Below are 19307 nucleotides of genomic sequence, written 5' to 3'. Positions count from 1 at the left end.
ACTTGGGTGATTAACTTTTGCTAGAATTACCATTTCATTTATAAAGTGATCCCTTTGTTCTTGGTCATTCTCTGGGACTTTTTGATTGCCACTATACGCGAATCTGGTAGAGTTCCCTTGTACACAGTGTCATTACCTCCTTTCCCAAGAATATTAACTCAGCGTAATTGTTGGTAGCCTTGACTAGCTCTTCAACTTGAAAAATCTTCATGACATTACGACCTGCAGTCGTAAGTTTATCTTCCAATAATACACCTCCATTTTGCTCATATAGTTGTTCTCTTAGCTTAATTATCTTTCTTTGCTTTTGTCAAATTTATATATTGTCAATTCTATTATTGAATATTAATACATATTGTTTTATTTGTTTGTGAGGTAAATGAGTTTTGTTGCTGGTCACAAGAGTTTGGGCTAGTGGGCTGGATTGTACATAAAGATATTTGGGCTTGGAGCTGTTGGGCTGGTTGCAGCTTGTGGTGAGGCTGCATATATAAAACGAATTGAGGCTCTTTATTTCAAGTATTGGAGATATTATTTTCACACAGACCTCTGGTTCTTTTCTGAGTTTGTTAGATCTAATCTGTGTTAGGGTTTGATCATATATTGAGAGTTTCTTTGACATTAGATCATCATAAAGTTGATCTGATCTTTGTAGTTGGTTTTATCAGTGGTGTAATTTCGTTTGTATTCGTTGTTGAAGAATTCTACTTGTTCTGATTTGTGATTAAATAAAAGAAGTGAAGTTTAGTTTCTGATAGCTTTACCATTATGTGCAACATAGTAATGCAATTGATAATGTTAGGAACCCAAGCCCTAAACCTGCACATGATTAGAAGATAGACACCAATCTTAGACAAGACCAACAAATTATGCTTTAATGCTTTAATTTTTCCGGTGAGACCCCCGGCTAGACAGTAATTTTTTTTACGCTGCTTGCGGTGCGCACATATAATGTATATATGTGTGAACCCTTGGGTGGGCAAAAGTAAAATTGCACTAATTTTGACGTTATTTTACTAATCACGTGAAAAATAACGTTAAAAGTGGCGGAAGGTTAATCAGGCATCATGTGGTGGCGTTGATAGCCGAAAGACAAGGCACATGCACCAATCAGCCGGTGTCCGATGATTGAGTGTTATGTGTCTTATGTCCAAGGCTTGATTCAAAACTACTATCTACCGGGGGTCTCACCGGAAGCAGCCTCTCTATCCCTATGGGATAGAGGTAAGGCTGTCTACATCTACCCTCCTCAGACCCTACCATAGCATTGCTATTGGTGGGATATACTGAGTACGATGATGATGATGATGATGATATTATTATTTTTTCAAAATTAAGGTAACATACTATTTTAATCTATCAAACAAGGTAGTTGGGTGTTAACAAATTCTAAACCTGTAAGTTATAAACTATATACTTTTGTTAACATGATTTTGTTTTCATAAAATAAAATCAGAAATAGGAAATACATATACCTAATGACAAGTGAAGCACATTAATTGATTTTCGCTTGGGTGGTATCCGTTGGCACCATCTTTAATAGTGGCATCACCAGAATACCCTTCCTTACATTTGCACGAGTAATTCCCCTTGGGTATTCTCACAAACTCCATAACATCATAGGTTCACAATATCACATTCATTGATATCTATAAAAAAAAAAGAAAAAAAAAGAATATCATGTGTATTGTAACCTCATGCTAAAACAATCATTATATAGACATTCTTATAATGGATATATATATATCATACATGTACCGTGGCTCTACTACATCAACTTATTAGCACACATGAGTTTATGGTCAGTTTTATCTCTTTTGTTTTTCACATAAAATTAATAATACCATGGTTTAAATATCAGTTAAATGGACATGATCCATCATAGTGATATTCAATATTAACCTAAACTAATATTCCTGCTTTTAATTAATGAAGTAGACAGATAATATCATATATAGAAGGATCATGAACAATCTCTTTTGTACGTCGAGTAAACTAAATAACTTCATACAACATATATGCAATTTACTGCATACATACGGTATGAAGTACTAATATCATGTATAGTACATACCGTGGCTGCCAGGAGGTAAATATGGATTCCCTTGATAGCCATGTTTACATACACAGCGGTAACCACCAGCTACCCTTTGAGAGTCCACACACAAGCTATTTGGGTTACTTGCATGCAAATTCATGGTTTGCTTTGGCTTGAGCACAACTCTGATTATCACCAAGAGCCCAGTCGATGACTACCTCAACAGTAGATTCAATCCTATCTCGAAGGAAGTGTCGTGTACATCAGTCGCACTTAAATCACTAACACCGTTAAACTTAAATACGTTCTCCTCACCAACAAAGGCATATGTACAAGGGGCAAACGACATTGTTTCATTCGAATAATTATCTATATCCACCAGCTATTAACAGAAGTTTTAAGTAATTTATGCCTTGGGGATGGATGACTGACAACAACCACTTCCTGAGCACTGATTGCGTTTTACCTCCTCCGTTTTGAGCAAAACACCATACAACCTGTAGACAAGGGCGTTCCGTTAATATTTGTTGCTGAGGTCAGCCAAGCAAAACCGTCACAACCGATGACTGTGAACTTATTTACTTCTGAGTAGGTGTGCGGAAGACCCTAATATCCGCGGTGATATTGGCTGATGTTTCGTAGTTATTTAGAAAAGAGCATTTCTGCGCCACTAGATTGGAACTGCGGATGGTGGAGTCAGATATCCGTTTAATGGAAGTGTAACTTGTTTCAACAAACGAGGCCTTTGGAAGGTTTAAGGACCTATTGCAGTAGATAACAAACCCTCGTTTATAGAACAGTTTGAGTTGAGGCCAAAAGGGTATGGGACAATCAAGTTCCACATCGGCTTTTCGCATCCTGGCTTTGCTAAGTTGGTTGAGTTGACAAGTTGTAGGTTTCGTTAAAGGATGTTAATGTCAAGGCAACGGTAGACATATTGCAGCCAACATTATTGGAACAAGGAATTTCATTGCTACCATGTAATGTAAATTGTACGTGGTTAATTGGATTGAGGGATACTAAATTAACTTTATATATATATACAGAGCACAACGTACACCCTCTGGCCTCTGCAATGTCTTATGGTATAAAGATGTGTTAGATAAAGAGTCCTGGTGAGAGTTTAAAGTCTCATTATGAGTAAAGTGGTGTAAGTTTTGAACTAATTAATTATGGGCATATGAGTTTGTTGTTTAACAAAAAAAAATGCATGGTAGACTTTGTAGTGGACTAGTTTGTAGGGGAAAATGAAGTGTCGGTTGATAATTTTCTAGTCATCATAAATGGTTTTTGGTAGATAAATCGTGTATATGTCATTAGTGTATTGTTGAATTTTCAAACTCATAAAAGAGTAATACCCCTAGGTACGGCTACAACCCCTTTAGAGACATCTATAATCTTTTTATTCGTCTGCTTTTGCTATTATTAATAAGAGAAAAAGCACTTAATTCATTAATTCATAAGAGAGAAAGAAATCTTATACTTGGGGGTGTCAAGTACAGATCGATAATCGAACACAAACACGAACTAAACGAATAACTTTCATTTATATTATAAATTGATATAACTCTCATTTATATTATAATTGATGGGTTATTCCCTAGACAGTATGAACTTGCATATCCACTTCTTTGATTGTGATTCTTGTCATCTAATCGATCAAACATCAGTTGTCCTTGATCTTCTTTTCTTCCCAAATAAAACACGAACTCATCGTTCAAATCATAACCTTGATCAAAACATAACTCGTTCAACTTGTATAAAAACAAAGTATGAATTGAACCGCTTGTCCAAACCAAATAAAATCTTAGCAATTAGTGGTCAAATCAATGAAAAACAACTCAAGGTTGTTGAACCATGAAACTAAAAGAATTAAACAACTTATTTAATTTGTTCTTTTGTTTTTCTCCTCGTCTGCGCTAAAAAAGAACACACTTTCCTTTTCTTGTTTTAAACCGAAATAAATTGATCCAAACGAGGAACAAACAAACGTGTTGGCTTGCATCTCTTGTGTTCTATAGTGTCTAACCATAACTTATTTACATAGACTAATATAACTTGCTAGTGACATTAATAATTATAATATCGAAACAATTAGAAAATATAAACCAACTATGACCAATTTATTACTGGTCCCTCAAGTTTACCGACTTATGATTTAGAGTCTGAAAATACCAACAAGGTGTATTAATTACACATGCAAGATATGACACATATTTTAATATAAAGTACCGAAACATGAAACGGGTGCACTAATGGAATGTAAAAGGTCCAATCATTCCTATAAATCCTAACGTGGACTATGCAAGTGGAGCATTATGTCTTTATTCCCATACTGCTTGAACTGTATTCTCCAAATGTATCACCAGTGGCAACAAGAGGATGCGTATCATGTTCTTCACTTTCAATCATGAAACTGCTGTTTTGGTGTAATTTTCTTGACTAAACCAAGGATGATGTCTATCAAACTTCCTCAATGTTTCAAGCTCCATGGTCACATCTTTCATGCTAGGCCTGCTCGCACCTACTTGGCTAAGGCATCTACAAACCAAGTCACACACTGCTATTAACTGGTCACCAGTTGCTTCCTTTACCACTAGATGGTCAAGTATCTCAACCAATCGATTTTCCTTTTTTGCCTTTAGAAAATATGTAGCAAGATTACTATCATCAATACCTCTTTCTGGGTCAATAGGTTTTCTTCTGTCTCAAGAGTTCTGCTAGAACCACTCCAAAGCTATAAACATCACTCTTGTCTGTTAGATGACCCGTATGGAAATATTCAGGATCCAAGTATCCTATGGTCCCTTGAACTAGTGTACTGACTTGATCATGACCTAATGGGACTAACCTTGAAGCACCAAAATCTGCAATTTTTGCGACGTAATTTTCTTCCAACAATATGTTAGTAGATTTCACATCTCTATGTATGATGGACATTCTAGCATCGTTGTGAAGATAAGCAAGTGCACCAGCCGATTCATGTGCTATCCTTAAACGACTATCCCATGACAATCTCCCTTTCCCACTTCTATAACGAATGTGGCTATGAAGAGTATCATTAGAAACAAACTCGTAAGCTAGCAATGGGACATCAGTTTCCAAACAACATCCCAAAAGTTGAACCACGTTTGGGTGATTAATTTGTGCAAGAATTACAATTTCGTTTATAAATTGATCTCTCTGTCCTTGGTCTAATCTTTGGGACTTTTTGATTGCTACTATACGCGTATCCAGTAGAGTTCCCTTGTACATAGTGCCATTACCTCCTTTTCCAAGAATGTTATCTTCTGCGTAATTGTTTGTCGCCTTTTCTAGCTCTTCAACTTGAAAAATCTTCATGACACTACGACCGGTGGTCTTAAGTTTACTTCCAAGAGTACACCCCATTTTGCTCAAATAGTTGTTCTCTTAGCTTAATTAGCTTTTTTTTGCTTTACTATTATGTGTAACAAAGATAATTTAATTAGTAATGTGAGGAAACCAAGCCCTAATCCTGCATGTGATTAGAAGATGGATACTAAATTAAGATAACCCAACCAACAAATTATGCTTGACTACGTTTTCGATATGGTTAAATACCACATATGTTTTTCCAAAAATAACGTAACATACTATTTTAATTTTTCAATCAAGGTAATTGGTGATTAACCAGTTTCAAGCAACAAAATTATTGAATTTTTTAAAATTGTGTATTTTTAATTAATTTTTAATATAAAAAGGAAAGAAAAACTATTTAGATTGGATGTGGCACTTCTATTATTATATGTCATTATATCAGTTAGAAAAAAAATCTACCTATACTAATAAAAGAAAATAATTATGAACACATGTCATTCTAAGATTAATTCCCACTATCAAATTCCCTCCAAAATTCTTCTCTTCTATTGATGAAAAAGAAAAAAAATCTTGGTTTTAAATATAGTATTAATGCCATAAATTATGTTTTAAACATACTTAATTTAAAAATAATATTAATATAATAATTATGTGTCAAAAATATATTTTCTTTAAGATTGAAATGTATAAATAAAAGAGTTTATGTTTAAATAGTATATTAAACATTCAATTTTTTGAAACATCTTCATATTAAAAAAAAGCTATAATAATTTTGTATATTTTTTTATAAATATTTAGTCTTAAAAATTTTAGACAAATTTTTCTTTTTTATATTTATTATAAGACTATTGTGATAGTTGAACAACAGTGTGTTTATAAGGACAACATGAAAATTGTTTAAAAAGGAAAATGTGTCTTTTTTTTCTATGGCCGGGTATGAAACGTATAACATTTTTGTGAAAGACTTTAGCTACATCTTTCACATCGAAAGGCTTCATTGCTTCCAGTGGCATTGCTTCATTATTATATACCGAAGGTAGAACAACTCATTCTCGATTTAAAATTTTAAAACGACTATATTTTTAATACATTTTTTTACATAATATAAAGAGACTCAATTATTATTTTTTCTTTATATTAAATTATTCATTGTAATTTATATATTAATTTATCCCGTGTAATACACGGGTTTCTAAAGCTAGTGATAATAATATGTCAACTTAATTGAAAATTCAAGCATGCTTTTAGCCATGTCCTTTTTCTCATAAATTTTCAAAATAGAAAATATGAATACCTAACGATAAGTGAAGCACGTTTAATGGTTTTCTCCGACAACCATCTTTAACCATGGGATCACCGGAATACCCTTCTTCACAGTTACACGTGTAATTCCCCGCATTATTCTTACAAACTCCATAACATAGGTTCACAACATCACATTCATTGATATCTATAAAATAAACAAAAGAATATCATGTTTATTGTAACTTTATGACTAAATCAATCATAACCTAGAAAATTTTTTGATTTCAATGGTTAAATGCATACAATATGTGTATATGTGTAGTTCTACGAACATCAATTTATTAGCCCACATAAGTGCTTGAGTTTTATATTTTTGTATGCTAAAGTATAGTAACTTTTCCTATCATTCTTATCGTGTATATTTACCAATACTACATAACTGCATTACCATTTGATATAATAAAGTTTTATCGAAATAATATATTAGTTATAAACACATAATGCAATTAAATGTAATAAAAACAAAACACTCGTTATCACGTTATACATCATCGTAGAGTCAAAACTTGATACAAGATCTATTTTTTTAACAACATTTGGAACAAACCCATAACTAGAACGTTAAAATCAGTATCGACGGTTGACATCACATCTCGGGAAGGACACTCATGTATAAGAGATAGTTCCAGTCGTCATTATAAAAAAAAATAAAAAAAATAAAATAAAGTGAAAACCTTTTTGTTTTGTTGTATTAAACAACTTCAATATTTAACACTTTTAAAGTCAACGGAAAATTTTTTAGTTTCACATGTGCTTTTTGTAAACTAATATATTTGGAAACAACTGACTGTCAATCGATTGAGAGAAATGTGTATCATGTATCCTTTTGTCATATTTTATATCTTTAATTTTGTAATATAAGTTCCTTAAGTACTGATTATTTCAAATTTATGGTAATAATAGCTCTCGTATTGAATTTTAATAGTCTTTTTTATGTAGCCAGTGACATGTACGTTCGGATGAAATTTAAGTTAATTAATCAAATGTAAAACACATGTCGATCACTTATGAAAGATGATTATTCTCTTTACATTTCTTATAAAAATCGGTTTAAGTATTATTTTTTATATAAAATTAAATATTTCATGGCTAGAATATAATCGGATAATTATCCATTATTATATATCTACTTACGTCAAGTTATACATATTACTTTGTGCAATCATTTGATATAAATAATTGTTCTCTCATTATTTAATATATGCAACTAACATATTATAATAGGGGAAAATTCCCTAAATGATCCTAAATAAGAGAGAGAGAAAAAAATGATCCTATTTAAGTCAAAATTCTCAAAACAATCCAAAAAATATGTATTAAGGCGACAACTTGGAAAAATAAACTACGAGATTTTTAACCAATCAAAATCTGACACGTGTAAAGGTTTTGACACACCGGACGAGATTTTTAAAAATCTCGTCTGGTCCGACCATATTTTTAAGGGAAAATTCCCTAAATGACCCTAAAGAAGAAAGAGAAAAAAAAGATCCTTTTTGAGTCAAGATTCCCAAAACAATCCAAATAATATGGAATGAGGCGACATTTTGGAGAAATAAACGACGAGATTTTTTAACCATACAAAAGCTGACACGTGTAAGTAAGGACTCTGACACACCAGACGAGATTTTTAAAAATCTCGTCTGTTCCGACCATATTTTCAACTTAATTAACTTTTTAAAAAACCGTCTCTCCAGACGGTTTTTTTATGTTTCTCGTCTGTTCCGTTCATATTATTATTATTCCTAAACTTAAATGAAACGAAAAAAAAAAAACATAATAATAATAATAATAATATTAATATCTTTAGCTTTAGCTTCTCACATACACAATGAAGGTACTGCATTCAAATTTGGTGTTTGATTCTTGTTTGAAGCTTTTGATGAAGCTGATGATGATGGTTTACTAAACGCTCTCATCGGACTTGCTAACACCCACCCCAGCTCCGGCTCCGTGTATGCTGCTCGCCGTGATCCGTTCCGGCACCGATGATGTCACCTTAGGTTTGAAGCCACAAAATAAGAAGACGAAGAGGATGACGTAATCATAAACCCACTTAACAACCAACCGCACCGGACTCTCTCATGCAGTCCTGGCCGCCGGTGCGCATGGCGGCGTGTTTCGACTTCCCTTCGCGGTGTAACTCCACGCGCTGCAGGTCGCTGAATCCGGTTGAGATTCGCTCGAATAAGTCGCCGGAGAACCTCCGGCTGCCATGAAGATGAAGAGTGTACGGTGTGACTTTCCTTTCGTTTCATGAAGATGAATAGATGAAGATGAAAATAAAGTTATGAATAATAATAATATGAACGGACCAGACGAGAAACATAAAAAAACCGTCTGGAGAGACGGTTTTTTAAAAAGTGAGTTAAGTATAAAATTTGGTCGGAACAGACGAGATTTTTAAAAATCTCGTCTGGTGTGTCAGAGTCCTTACACGTGTCAGCTTTTGTATGGTTAAAAAATCTTGTCGTTTATTTCTCCAAGATGTCGCCTCAGTCCATATTATTTGGATTGTTTTGAGAATCTTGAATAAAAAGGATCTTTTTTTTTCTCTTTTTTCTTTAGAGTTATTTAGGGAATTTTCCCTTGTAATAAACATAAAATGTTCGTATGTCACATCAAAAGCAAGTCAAAACATAAGGCCAGGTCACCTTTTATCTCCACTTTCCACACTAATTTCATTTTACACTCAAAAGTTAATGAAAAATTAAATTTATATCTTAGATAGAATAAGTCGAACTAATTAATACAGTTTATAAAAGGCGTGCTCTTGCAATCAAAAAGGCAAGCGAGGTAACTTGTTGTCCGTTTGACTTCTATTTTAATATAAAAGAAAATATATTTTAAGTCGAATAATAGCTAGTGAAAAGTCTGAAGTGAATTGAGTTTTGCGATAATCGTGAGTAACCGAACAAGAAGAGGAAGGACATAGTTGTTGACTATTTATTAGTCATGTATACTCTTTAAACACAAAAATAAGTGAATGGTACATTTTATTGTGTTATAATCTATGTAATGTGAAAGTTGGTAACTAATTAAGATATAGGCAGATTATTACCTTGGCAGCCAGGATACAAGTATGGATTCCCTTCATAACCTTGTTTACATTCGCAGCGGTAACCACCAGCTTCCCTTGAAGAGTCAACACACGTGCTATTTGCTTGGCATGCAAAATCATTGGTTCCGTTGGCCTGAGCACAACTCATTGTACCGATAGCCCAGTCAAGTACTATCGGTACATCAGACTCAATCCTATCTTTGAAAGAAATGTCTTTTAAATCAACTGCGCCTTTAAACTTTAACTCGCTAGGGTCACCAAGAAAGGCATACGTACAAGGAGCAAACAGACTCTTATCGGTCATTTCACTTGAATTCCGCAAGGAAGAGATGCGAGTTGTATAGTAGTTAATATCTTGGGATATGGATGATCGACAGCAACCATTTCCTGTGCAGTCAGCATCACCAACCTCCTCCGGTCTTGAGCAAAACACCATGCAACCCGTATACAAGTTCTTGTCCTTCGGTCTTGAGGTCAACCAAGCAGAACCATCACAGCCGAGGACGGTGAACTTGTTTACTGTCGATATGGTGTACGGCCAACGTGTAAAATTGAAGGAGAATGCGATAGAACTGTTAGACCCATCAAGAAATTTGCATGTACGCTCTACTAAATTGGTAATCCGCAGGGTGGAGTCAGATATCAATTTGATGGAGTTGTAACCTGTTCTGGTAAAAGAAGGCCTTGCAGGGTTTAAGGACTTGTTGCAGTAGATAACAAACCTCTTGCCTATAGAACAATTTGAGTTGAGGCCAAAAGGGTATGGGACAATCAAGTCCCCACATCGGCTTTCGCAGCCTGGCTTTGCCAAGTTGGTTGAGTAATTGACGAGGTTGTAGGTTTCATTATTAGCCGATGTTGAAAGGGTGAATGTTAGAAATAAAGGCAACATAAGAAGAACAAGGAGTTTCATGGCTGTGTATTTTGTGTGGATATTTTGATGAGTAATTGGTCCAACTTAAATAAACATTACAACTGAGAGAAGAATATGCATACGCATTTTTCTTTCATATAATATATCAACTACTATTATTATTATTATGGAAACGGTCTTCATTCAATATATCAACTACTATTGTTATTACTACTATTATCCAGAAGCTTGACATGATTAAATCATCATTGCTACACCTTCCTGTCCATTTTATGCACTCAATTTTACAATTTTAATGCACTTAGAAGTATATAAAAAACTTGGATTTATTGTGTATTATCTATAACCACTGTTAGAAATCGCTAGATGCTTGTCCGGCAGTGACTAGCGGTTCAATTTACGGCTTGATTCTTTCATACATATATAAATAGTTTCACACATGTCCATATCAACTCTATTTTGTCCCAGTCAATATTAACTGTCTTTGTTTAATGTTTGATACAAAGGCACATATCACACATTTACTGGTCATACAAAATAAATAAAATGGCAGATTGGGATGTTATTATTATGCATTATTTTTTAGCTATAATACCACCAGAAAAAAAAAAGAGTATTAACCACCAGGTCAATAGCATTTTGCACTAGGTTCCATGGTTATACTAAAATCAAGAAAACAAGTGTTCTGTACATTCTATTCCCCTTGTGTTCTTGCAAAAAGGATGACTTTTTAGTCAAAAATCAGCAATCTTAACGGTCTTACCATTTAGTCAAAGTCAAAGACATACCTGATGCCAGAAATCAAAAAAATATTAGCAACTAATAACCACCCCTAATGACCACATTCGACTGTACAATAATAGGCATCACGCGTCATCTGCATCACTTCCACCAGCCTGAACTTCTTGCCCAAGCATATACATGCTCCCATCGGGACCCAAAACCTTAAACCTGCATAAAAACCCGAATAAAAGTCAACATATTTTCTCAGGACAGTTGACCAAATGGATGTATGAAAACGTAAAATTTATTCAAATTCAAATGCGAACTTGCATACCTCTCGAGAATAAACTTCCCTTCCTTGTACTTCTGTATTTTCTCATGTGCAGACTCCTGAAATTAACACAAATGTCTGTTATTCAAAAAGGTGTAGAATAGACCTCATTTGACTTTTATAGTCAAAGTACTACTTTGAAACTGAAAATTATATGAAATGGTATGATTACTGAACAAATTTAATTAACCATGTGTCACGAACATAAACTGCTTTAAGAACAAAACCATGACCGATGAAAAAACAATTAGACAGGTGTCAACTTCTAATTTGTAAACTGTCAAGTTTGAGTTTCCAAAATGTTGGAAGAGAAAATACAAGTATAAATGAAAAGAAAATCTCACATATTTCCATCCGACGATCGATCCACATCCAACACAGAATATGTCAACAACAGTGTGCATTCCAGTTATCATCATCCGTTCTTCTTTCTCTCCAACAGTCACATTCACACTAGAAACATATAAAATACTTCAGGCTGTTTTAAATAAAAGCATCGGTGTTAAAGCAGATACTTGAAACAAGAACACTTACACCTTATCAAACAGATAAGCTTTCCCATGTCGACAGTGGAAAGCCTGTCATTAATCAAAAACAAAACAACAACAAAAAAAAATCAGCATTGGTTAAAATTAGATTGAGTTTTACAGATTATCGATAGACTGAATATAGTTATAAAAACTATTATTACAATAGTGTTATAAAAGTAACATTGTGTTATTATATTCGAGAATGAATAAAAACAGATGAGTGTTTTCAGAAACAAGAACAGAACTGTATCCTATTACCAGTAACTTGAAGCAATTCAAGTGACATCTATCATCAAATCCAAGCACACATTTTCCAGGGCTGGCAGTTCATGTTTAACAAGTTACAGAATACGCGATTCACACAAGTATCAAACATGAAAACGACTCATTTAACACCTGACTTTGGTGGTATGAGCATGACAGTTATACGTTTTATGTACCAAGAAGGAGATATGATGTGTTGTGGCATCTTAATTTCAATTATTCTTATAAAAAGTATAAAACTGCATAGCGCACTTTTTTACTATGCAGGTCTTATCGTGTCTAAACAGGTGCCCATTATGACAGCCCTCACATTTTCTACAACTGCCAGTAGAAAATAATAATAATTATTATTATTATTATTATAATAATAAATAATAATAATAATAATAAGCATAAAAATAAGTGAGATATATTGTCTGCTACTACTTATAACACACACATGTATCCTCCTTTAAGAAGCCTAAATCAAAAGTTGAACATCTTGTAATTAGTAATAATAATAATAATAAATAAATAAATTACTAAGTCTCAGTGTTGAATTCCAAAACCCTAGAAATGAGAAACACATTTTAATAAATAATAATAATAATCATCGCATTCGATCATCTCATCACATATAAGTAATTGCGTGTGTGTGTATATATATAATAATATACCTTAGAGATGATGTGATCGGATAGGGCTAAATGAGTTTTGCAATGCTTGCAACTGTAGATGCTTCCTTCCAGGCTCACAACGTACACCCGTCCCATTATTATTATTCCGATTCCTAATTGCATTCACAATCCAAACAAACAAATGAAATCGATTCAATGAAATGAATGAATCGCCATAAGTAAAAGTAAAAGTAAAAGTAAATGCGATTAGATTACCTTTTAATCGGAGAAGAAGTTGTTACACAAACGGCACAAACAAGAAGATCATGCGAATACATATATGCAATTCATTTCTTTTTTTCTCACTTTTTATTTCCGTTTGGCGGAAAGTTCGTTTATATACGTCTGGTTAATAAACGAACCAGTAAGCATAACGAACTAACAGGGACAGAGACCATGTTCCTTCAATGGTATCGTGAACGTCCGATAATAATTATACTTTTTTAAGTTAATATGTAACCGTTTATGTTCGTTTGTTCATTACAGTTGTTTTTTTATGTCTGTTTATTAGTGTTTGTTAGTGTTTGTTTGTCCGATAATATCTATGTGTTTGTTTGTCCATTAGGGTCCTTTAGTGTTCGTTTGTCCGTTTGCAATATTAACGAACGGCTACGGACAAACTTAATTCCTTTATAGACGGACACAAACACGAATTTCCGTTTGGTAACCTGTTCGTGAATCATATGTTTGTCCGACAAAAGTTTAACGGACAAACATGCAAGGTCTTGTCCGGTTCAGCCTGTTTATAGGCCTAATAATAATGAGGACTAGGGTTGTAAACGAACCCAACGTTCAGATAACAATTATGCATAACAAAAACGTATTAATGGAACAAGATTTTGATATTATTTTCTCCAATAACTAGTAAATAAAATTAATTAATTCTCCCTGAAGTAATTAATATAGTTAATTAATTAATTAACAAGATAAAGGTAAAACATTAAATGAATTTCATTTTTTTTTAGTTATGTGTAGTATTTATTACATATATGTTATGTAATATGAATAATTAATGTTCACAACATTTAATGGTCATATAATATAATATAAGCAATTACAATGTATTTGGTTAGTTTGGTCAATTAACTTTGTAAAATATTTCATTGCATTACTTAAATAAAAATAACAAAAAACAATTACTAAGAAACCAGGCCCATCCAAGTCCATGGGCCAGTTGAAACTTTAACTAGCCTAATAAGCCCATAACTCATGCTAATTCTACTCCAACATAACAAAGGAACAACAATGGAAACACTCCAAAAACAATGCATGCTAATATGCTATAAACTCTCAAATATGATCTCCGGCCCAGATCCATTCGTCGTATAACCTAAGCAACTGCCCACGATGGGCCCGACTCGGCGGTGGTTTGAGCACAGCCAAGGCTCTATTAACTCTATCAAATGGTGACACAAATACATCATTCACGGGATTTACGCGCTTTTCCAAATAATAGGAACACATGTTGGCAATAGTCAAGAGAAGTCCACTATAACACGCCCAACGTTCGTCTAAAACTGCGATCACGTAGCTGTAGAGCGGCATACATATGATAGAAATATCTTCATCACTAGCATCACTAATAAAGCTTCTCACAAGTCGCCGATGGCTTAAAACCCCATCAAGCGGTTCATCATGTTCCAAGATCAAACGTCAGAAAAAGAAATCATATTGCAGTAGAGCCTGCCAAATATCAGATCATCAGATTATTATTTTTATAAATAGTTTTTTAAGTCATAATTAATATATGTTATTTATTTGAGATGACCTTTCCCAGCATGGACTGAGCAGCAGGATTTTCAGCTCGGGCGCATAAGAAGAGAAGGCCCACCCTATGACGATGCGCTCCATAATCATTAACAGAAATTCTCTGAAAATTTACTAACTTTAACACCTCTGTGTCTCGACAGAGGCTGTTAAACTTGCGACATCTGCAAGAAAAACATTTTAAATATCTTACAACTGTAGCAGAGTCAAAAGAATAAAAAGAATCATGTTGCTTACGTGGCAGCAAAGCGGACGAGATCAGTCGCCCCGTTGGCTGAAGTCGCCAGTAAGGTAATGATGAAGCTCCAAATGTCGTCAGGCAGATAATAGGATGCCGCCATTTTCTGCTTTCTGGATTGACAAAACACATTGAAAACTTGTCAAACATAATCAAATAGCTTTAACTTCAAAAAACATAACTAAATAAGTATATACACACACACATTAATGCAAGTGCACATACACACACATATACATATGTGCCATTCTGAAAAAAAAAACAGAAATTTAAAAACATATATGTATGTATAATGTAATGGAACATTATTTCTGTATAATTTTGTTAGAAATTAACAAAATTGGTTGGGAATTCTCTTTTATCACATTCAAAATTTACAAAGAATCAACGCAACTATATATAGAAAAAGGAGAGATAAAATCACACAACAATTAAAATTTAATCATAGGTATAGATACATAAACTGATATACCAAATTAAGCTTTCTACTTAATATAATCATGATTATATAAGGAAAAAATCACACTCGAGTAGGATTAACTTAGAAGTTAGAACACGACTAAATTTGAAAAATTGGGAGCCACTATCGACACAATTTGGACAGGATTTTTAGATCTCAATTCATAAACCACCAAATGAAATGTTTTCAGTATTTTCAAAACAAAGAGCAAGCTAAAGTAAAGCATTGTTACTTGTTGGTGTGCTCTTCCTTTTGACCAAAACCAGACATCTGAAAACAAACTAGCATAAAACTTATGATGTAATATGCTTCAGAGCTTCCTATATATTGTAAAAACTAAGGGGTACTTTGGTATGCAACTTAACTGTGTTCATAACTAGAGATTTTACTGAACAAAAAATAATACTGATAAGTATGTTGACGTGTATTTACACGTGTCAATGATGATGACACGATCTGACAAAATTCCACCAATGGCAAAAAGACACGAAAGCATATACATGTACTTTTTTAACTTTTTAATTCATTTTAGAAGAAAATTACCGCATTTACGGGATATGTTACATTGAATTTGCATTCAGAATTTATGAAGAAAAGGTTAATCAGCAAATATTTATGAAAACTAAAATGATACAAAGAGATTGAGCATTAATTTTATTGTTAACATAATTATTTTAATACGCATTCGTATATTTGGTTTTAAAATTAATAATTACAAACAAACAAACATACCTAGTAATATCCCACTCTGAAAGTAAGGTCCCGGAAGGGTGAGATGGGCCAAACCTTACCTTACTTCCAACGAGACCCTAGACTTCAAAATGATCGTTTAAAAAGTATGCAGAATATGTCGTTCTTATACATCGTCTTAGTAGTTGCCCGGCACATGGTTTGTTCGGCTTTCAGGGGTTATGGGAGAGTTTAGGATGGTTCGTAGAGCGTATAACTACTTTCTATTCTTCATGGCGGTCCATGACCATAACTACTTTCTATTCTTCATGGCGGTCCATGACCAGGTATTGTGTGCTTTATGGAGAAAATCTCGTCTTGGAAAAAGTAATAAGCATCTCACAATATCTAGATCAAGTGTTGAAGTAGAGTACTGAGCCACGACAAAAAACGATATGGGTTCGCCGTCTTCTGAGGGAACTTGAGGTTGTTCTTCACGACTTGATGTGGTTATATTGTGATAGTCAATCAACTATATATATATAGCCATCATCATCATCATCATCGTACTCAGTAAATCCCACCAATAGCAAAGCTATTGTAGGGTCTGAGGAGGGTAAGATGTAGACAGTCTTACCTCTACCCTTTAGGAATAAAGAGGCTGCTTTCGGTGAGACCCCCGGCTCCATAGTAGTTTTGCATCAAGCCTTGGTCATAACGCACATAACTCAACCATCGAGACATCGTCGATTGGTGCATGTACCCTTGTCTTTCGGCTATCAACGCCACCACATGATGCCTGATTAACCTTCCGCCACTTTTAATGTTATTTTCACAAGATTAGTAAAATTACGTCAAAATTAGTGAAATTTCACTTTTGCCCACCCGAGGGTTCACACATATATACATTATATGCGCGCACCGCAAGCAAGGCGGCAACTATATATATATATATAGCCGAGAATCAAAATTTGAATGAAGCATATAGAGGTTGGTTGTCATCGATATGCACCCAAACATATCCTCAGCCGATATGCATTAACATGGCCTTTCAGCTTGCTAGCATACTAAAGTTCTCCTGTATCGATTTTGCAGTCAACTTCCGCTGTCACCTTCCTCCACCGTGTATGAACTCAGTCAGAGCTGCACCCTGTTTCGTTTTTCGACTTGTTTTCCAGCAAATGTAATTACACAGCCACCACGAGTATGTTGTATGCAATATTTGGGCCTAAAGCTTGTAATTGCGGTTTGCTTCCAAAACTCAACTCAATTTACTTTCATTCTTGATCGATGGCATTGGCATATCTATATAGATTGTAACATGCTAGGTATCTATCTCTATAAAACATGCATTCAATACTTTCATTCACCTTCCTCCACCGTGTATGAACTCAGTCAGAGCTGCACCCTGTTTCGTTTTTCGACTTGTTTTCCAGCAAATGTAATTACACAGCCACCACGAGTATGTTGTATGCAATATTTGGGCCTAAAGCTTGTAATTGCGGTTTGCTTCCAAAACTCAACTCAATTTACTTTCATTCTTGATCGATGGCATTGGCATATCTATATAGATTGTAACATGCTAGGTATCTATCTCTATAAAACATGCATTCAATACTTTTACACTTAAAGTTAAATGAAACTACAATTTCGGTGCTTATGCTATGCAATGTGTAAACTCGAAACTACTAACAATAACAATGGTTTGTTGTTTGAAAGTTGAAGGAACACATACATTTCTAATCTAAAGAAAGATACAATTTTTGTTGCATTAAAAGATAACTGTAATTGATTTATTTTATAAATAAATAAACTGGATGTTAAAATAAACTCAAACAAAGATTGTTGAAATGAAGATATGTTAACCTTATTATTATTATTATTATTATTATTATTATTATTATTATGCATCATCATCACCATCACTTGACTGAAGATAATCGGCATACATAGATTGAATTGAATTGAATCCAAACAGTGTGTGCAATGCCAATGCCAATTCCAACACCATCCGGAGTATTTGACGGACTCTATTCATTGAATTCATTTGATTTGGGTGGGATTATTATTCCCCCTTTTACTTTTACAACTGGATTCGGGTTCAGGCTCGAGCTCAAACTTAAACAAACAAGAACCTCATGCTTCTATTTTGAATGTTTTATAATATAATATTTGAATGTTTTATAATATAATATAAATACCTTTTGTTGTAAAACAAGCCTAATAGCTAAAACAATATGACAATGGGATGTAGGGAGAAAGAGAGAGATTTCATTAATAAAATGTGTATTACAAAGAGGTACAATGAGATATATATATAGGATAGGAAAACTTGGGGAGAAAGCTAATTTATATTAGGTATTGATAACCATAATATTAATATATTTATAACACTTCCCTATGGTTATCAACTTAATACGCTTGAAGATGTTGCCTCATTAAAAACCTTGCTAAGAAAACCTAGTGGGACAAAACCATAGCTAATGGAAAAAAAGTGCAGCACGTATTGTCTCCCCCTGATTTATATATCCGTTAAAATGGTAAATATTGATCTTCTGTGAAAGTTGCCCAAAACTTTTGTAGTAAATCATCTGCGTCATCGTCCTTTGACACTTGAATCCTCAAGTTGAATAATGTTGTATGATCTTCACGTGAAAACTTCTATTGCTTTATCTGGTAACATTATGATCCTATTATGTTTCTCTGCATCAACAAGACTAACCAAATTTGTTTTGATAGGTTAGTAAACATAAACACATATTTTCATACCTGAGATATATGTTTTAACCTGTTGTGGTGTCTCCTAGTTAAACACGTGCCAATAAATATGAATAAAGAAAATAATAATCATACATAGCTAACAATACAACATAATGCACAAATGCATTTAATTATGGTATTTCCGAACCAATAATATTCATGTTTAGATAGACCACGATATAGCTAGAGTCATTGTTAGACATCTTTTAATGTGCTGAGGGATTACATTTGTCCATGGTAAAATGTCTTAATATTTTTAGATGCACTTTGATGGATTTATAAACATATAATTACA

The 19307-nt window shown here is 33.7% G+C and overlaps 1 protein-coding gene, 1 long non-coding RNA gene and 1 pseudogene across 4 annotated transcripts; all 3 read right to left on the bottom strand.

The window, feature by feature from the left end:
* Positions 1 to 4198: 4198 nt before the first annotated feature.
* On the bottom strand, positions 4199 to 10653 carry LOC143606318 (wall-associated receptor kinase 1-like; annotated as a pseudogene). Its single transcript, XR_013148730.1, has 3 exons — positions 9741 to 10653; positions 6672 to 6827; positions 4199 to 5534 (listed from the first exon to the last, which is right to left on the bottom strand). The product of XR_013148730.1 is annotated as a wall-associated receptor kinase 1-like (transcript).
* A 575-nt stretch (positions 10654 to 11228) lies between these two features.
* LOC143606316 (protein yippee-like) lies at positions 11229 to 13221 on the bottom strand. Of its 2 annotated transcripts, none has more exons than XM_077082123.1 (5): positions 13119 to 13221; positions 12203 to 12246; positions 12013 to 12139; positions 11672 to 11727; positions 11229 to 11565 (listed from the first exon to the last, which is right to left on the bottom strand). In XM_077082123.1, exons 1-5 carry the CDS (start codon positions 13212 to 13214, stop codon positions 11481 to 11483), a joined length of 408 nt encoding a protein of 135 aa, XP_076938238.1. In that variant the 5' UTR covers positions 13215 to 13221; the 3' UTR covers positions 11229 to 11480. The 2 variants fall into 2 exon arrangements, with proteins under 2 accessions (XP_076938238.1, XP_076938239.1); XM_077082124.1 differs by having other exon boundaries at positions 12013 to 12121.
* Positions 13222 to 14373: 1152 nt separating this feature from the next.
* LOC143606319 (uncharacterized) lies at positions 14374 to 16540 on the bottom strand. Its single transcript, XR_013148731.1, has 4 exons — positions 16316 to 16540; positions 15123 to 15236; positions 14887 to 15049; positions 14374 to 14801 (listed from the first exon to the last, which is right to left on the bottom strand). It is a non-coding gene; the product is annotated as an uncharacterized LOC143606319 (long non-coding RNA).
* Between the last annotated feature and the right edge of the window lie 2767 nt (positions 16541 to 19307).

The sequence above is a fragment of the Bidens hawaiensis genome, unplaced genomic scaffold (genome assembly GCF_021521415.1).
Source record: "Bidens hawaiensis isolate Kalapana, Puna unplaced genomic scaffold, B.hawaiensis_p1.1 tig00074276_1, whole genome shotgun sequence".
Taxonomy (NCBI): domain Eukaryota; kingdom Viridiplantae; phylum Streptophyta; class Magnoliopsida; order Asterales; family Asteraceae; genus Bidens; species Bidens hawaiensis.
Note: the sequence above shows the minus strand (reverse complement) of the source record. Positions and strands in the feature narration are given on the sequence as shown.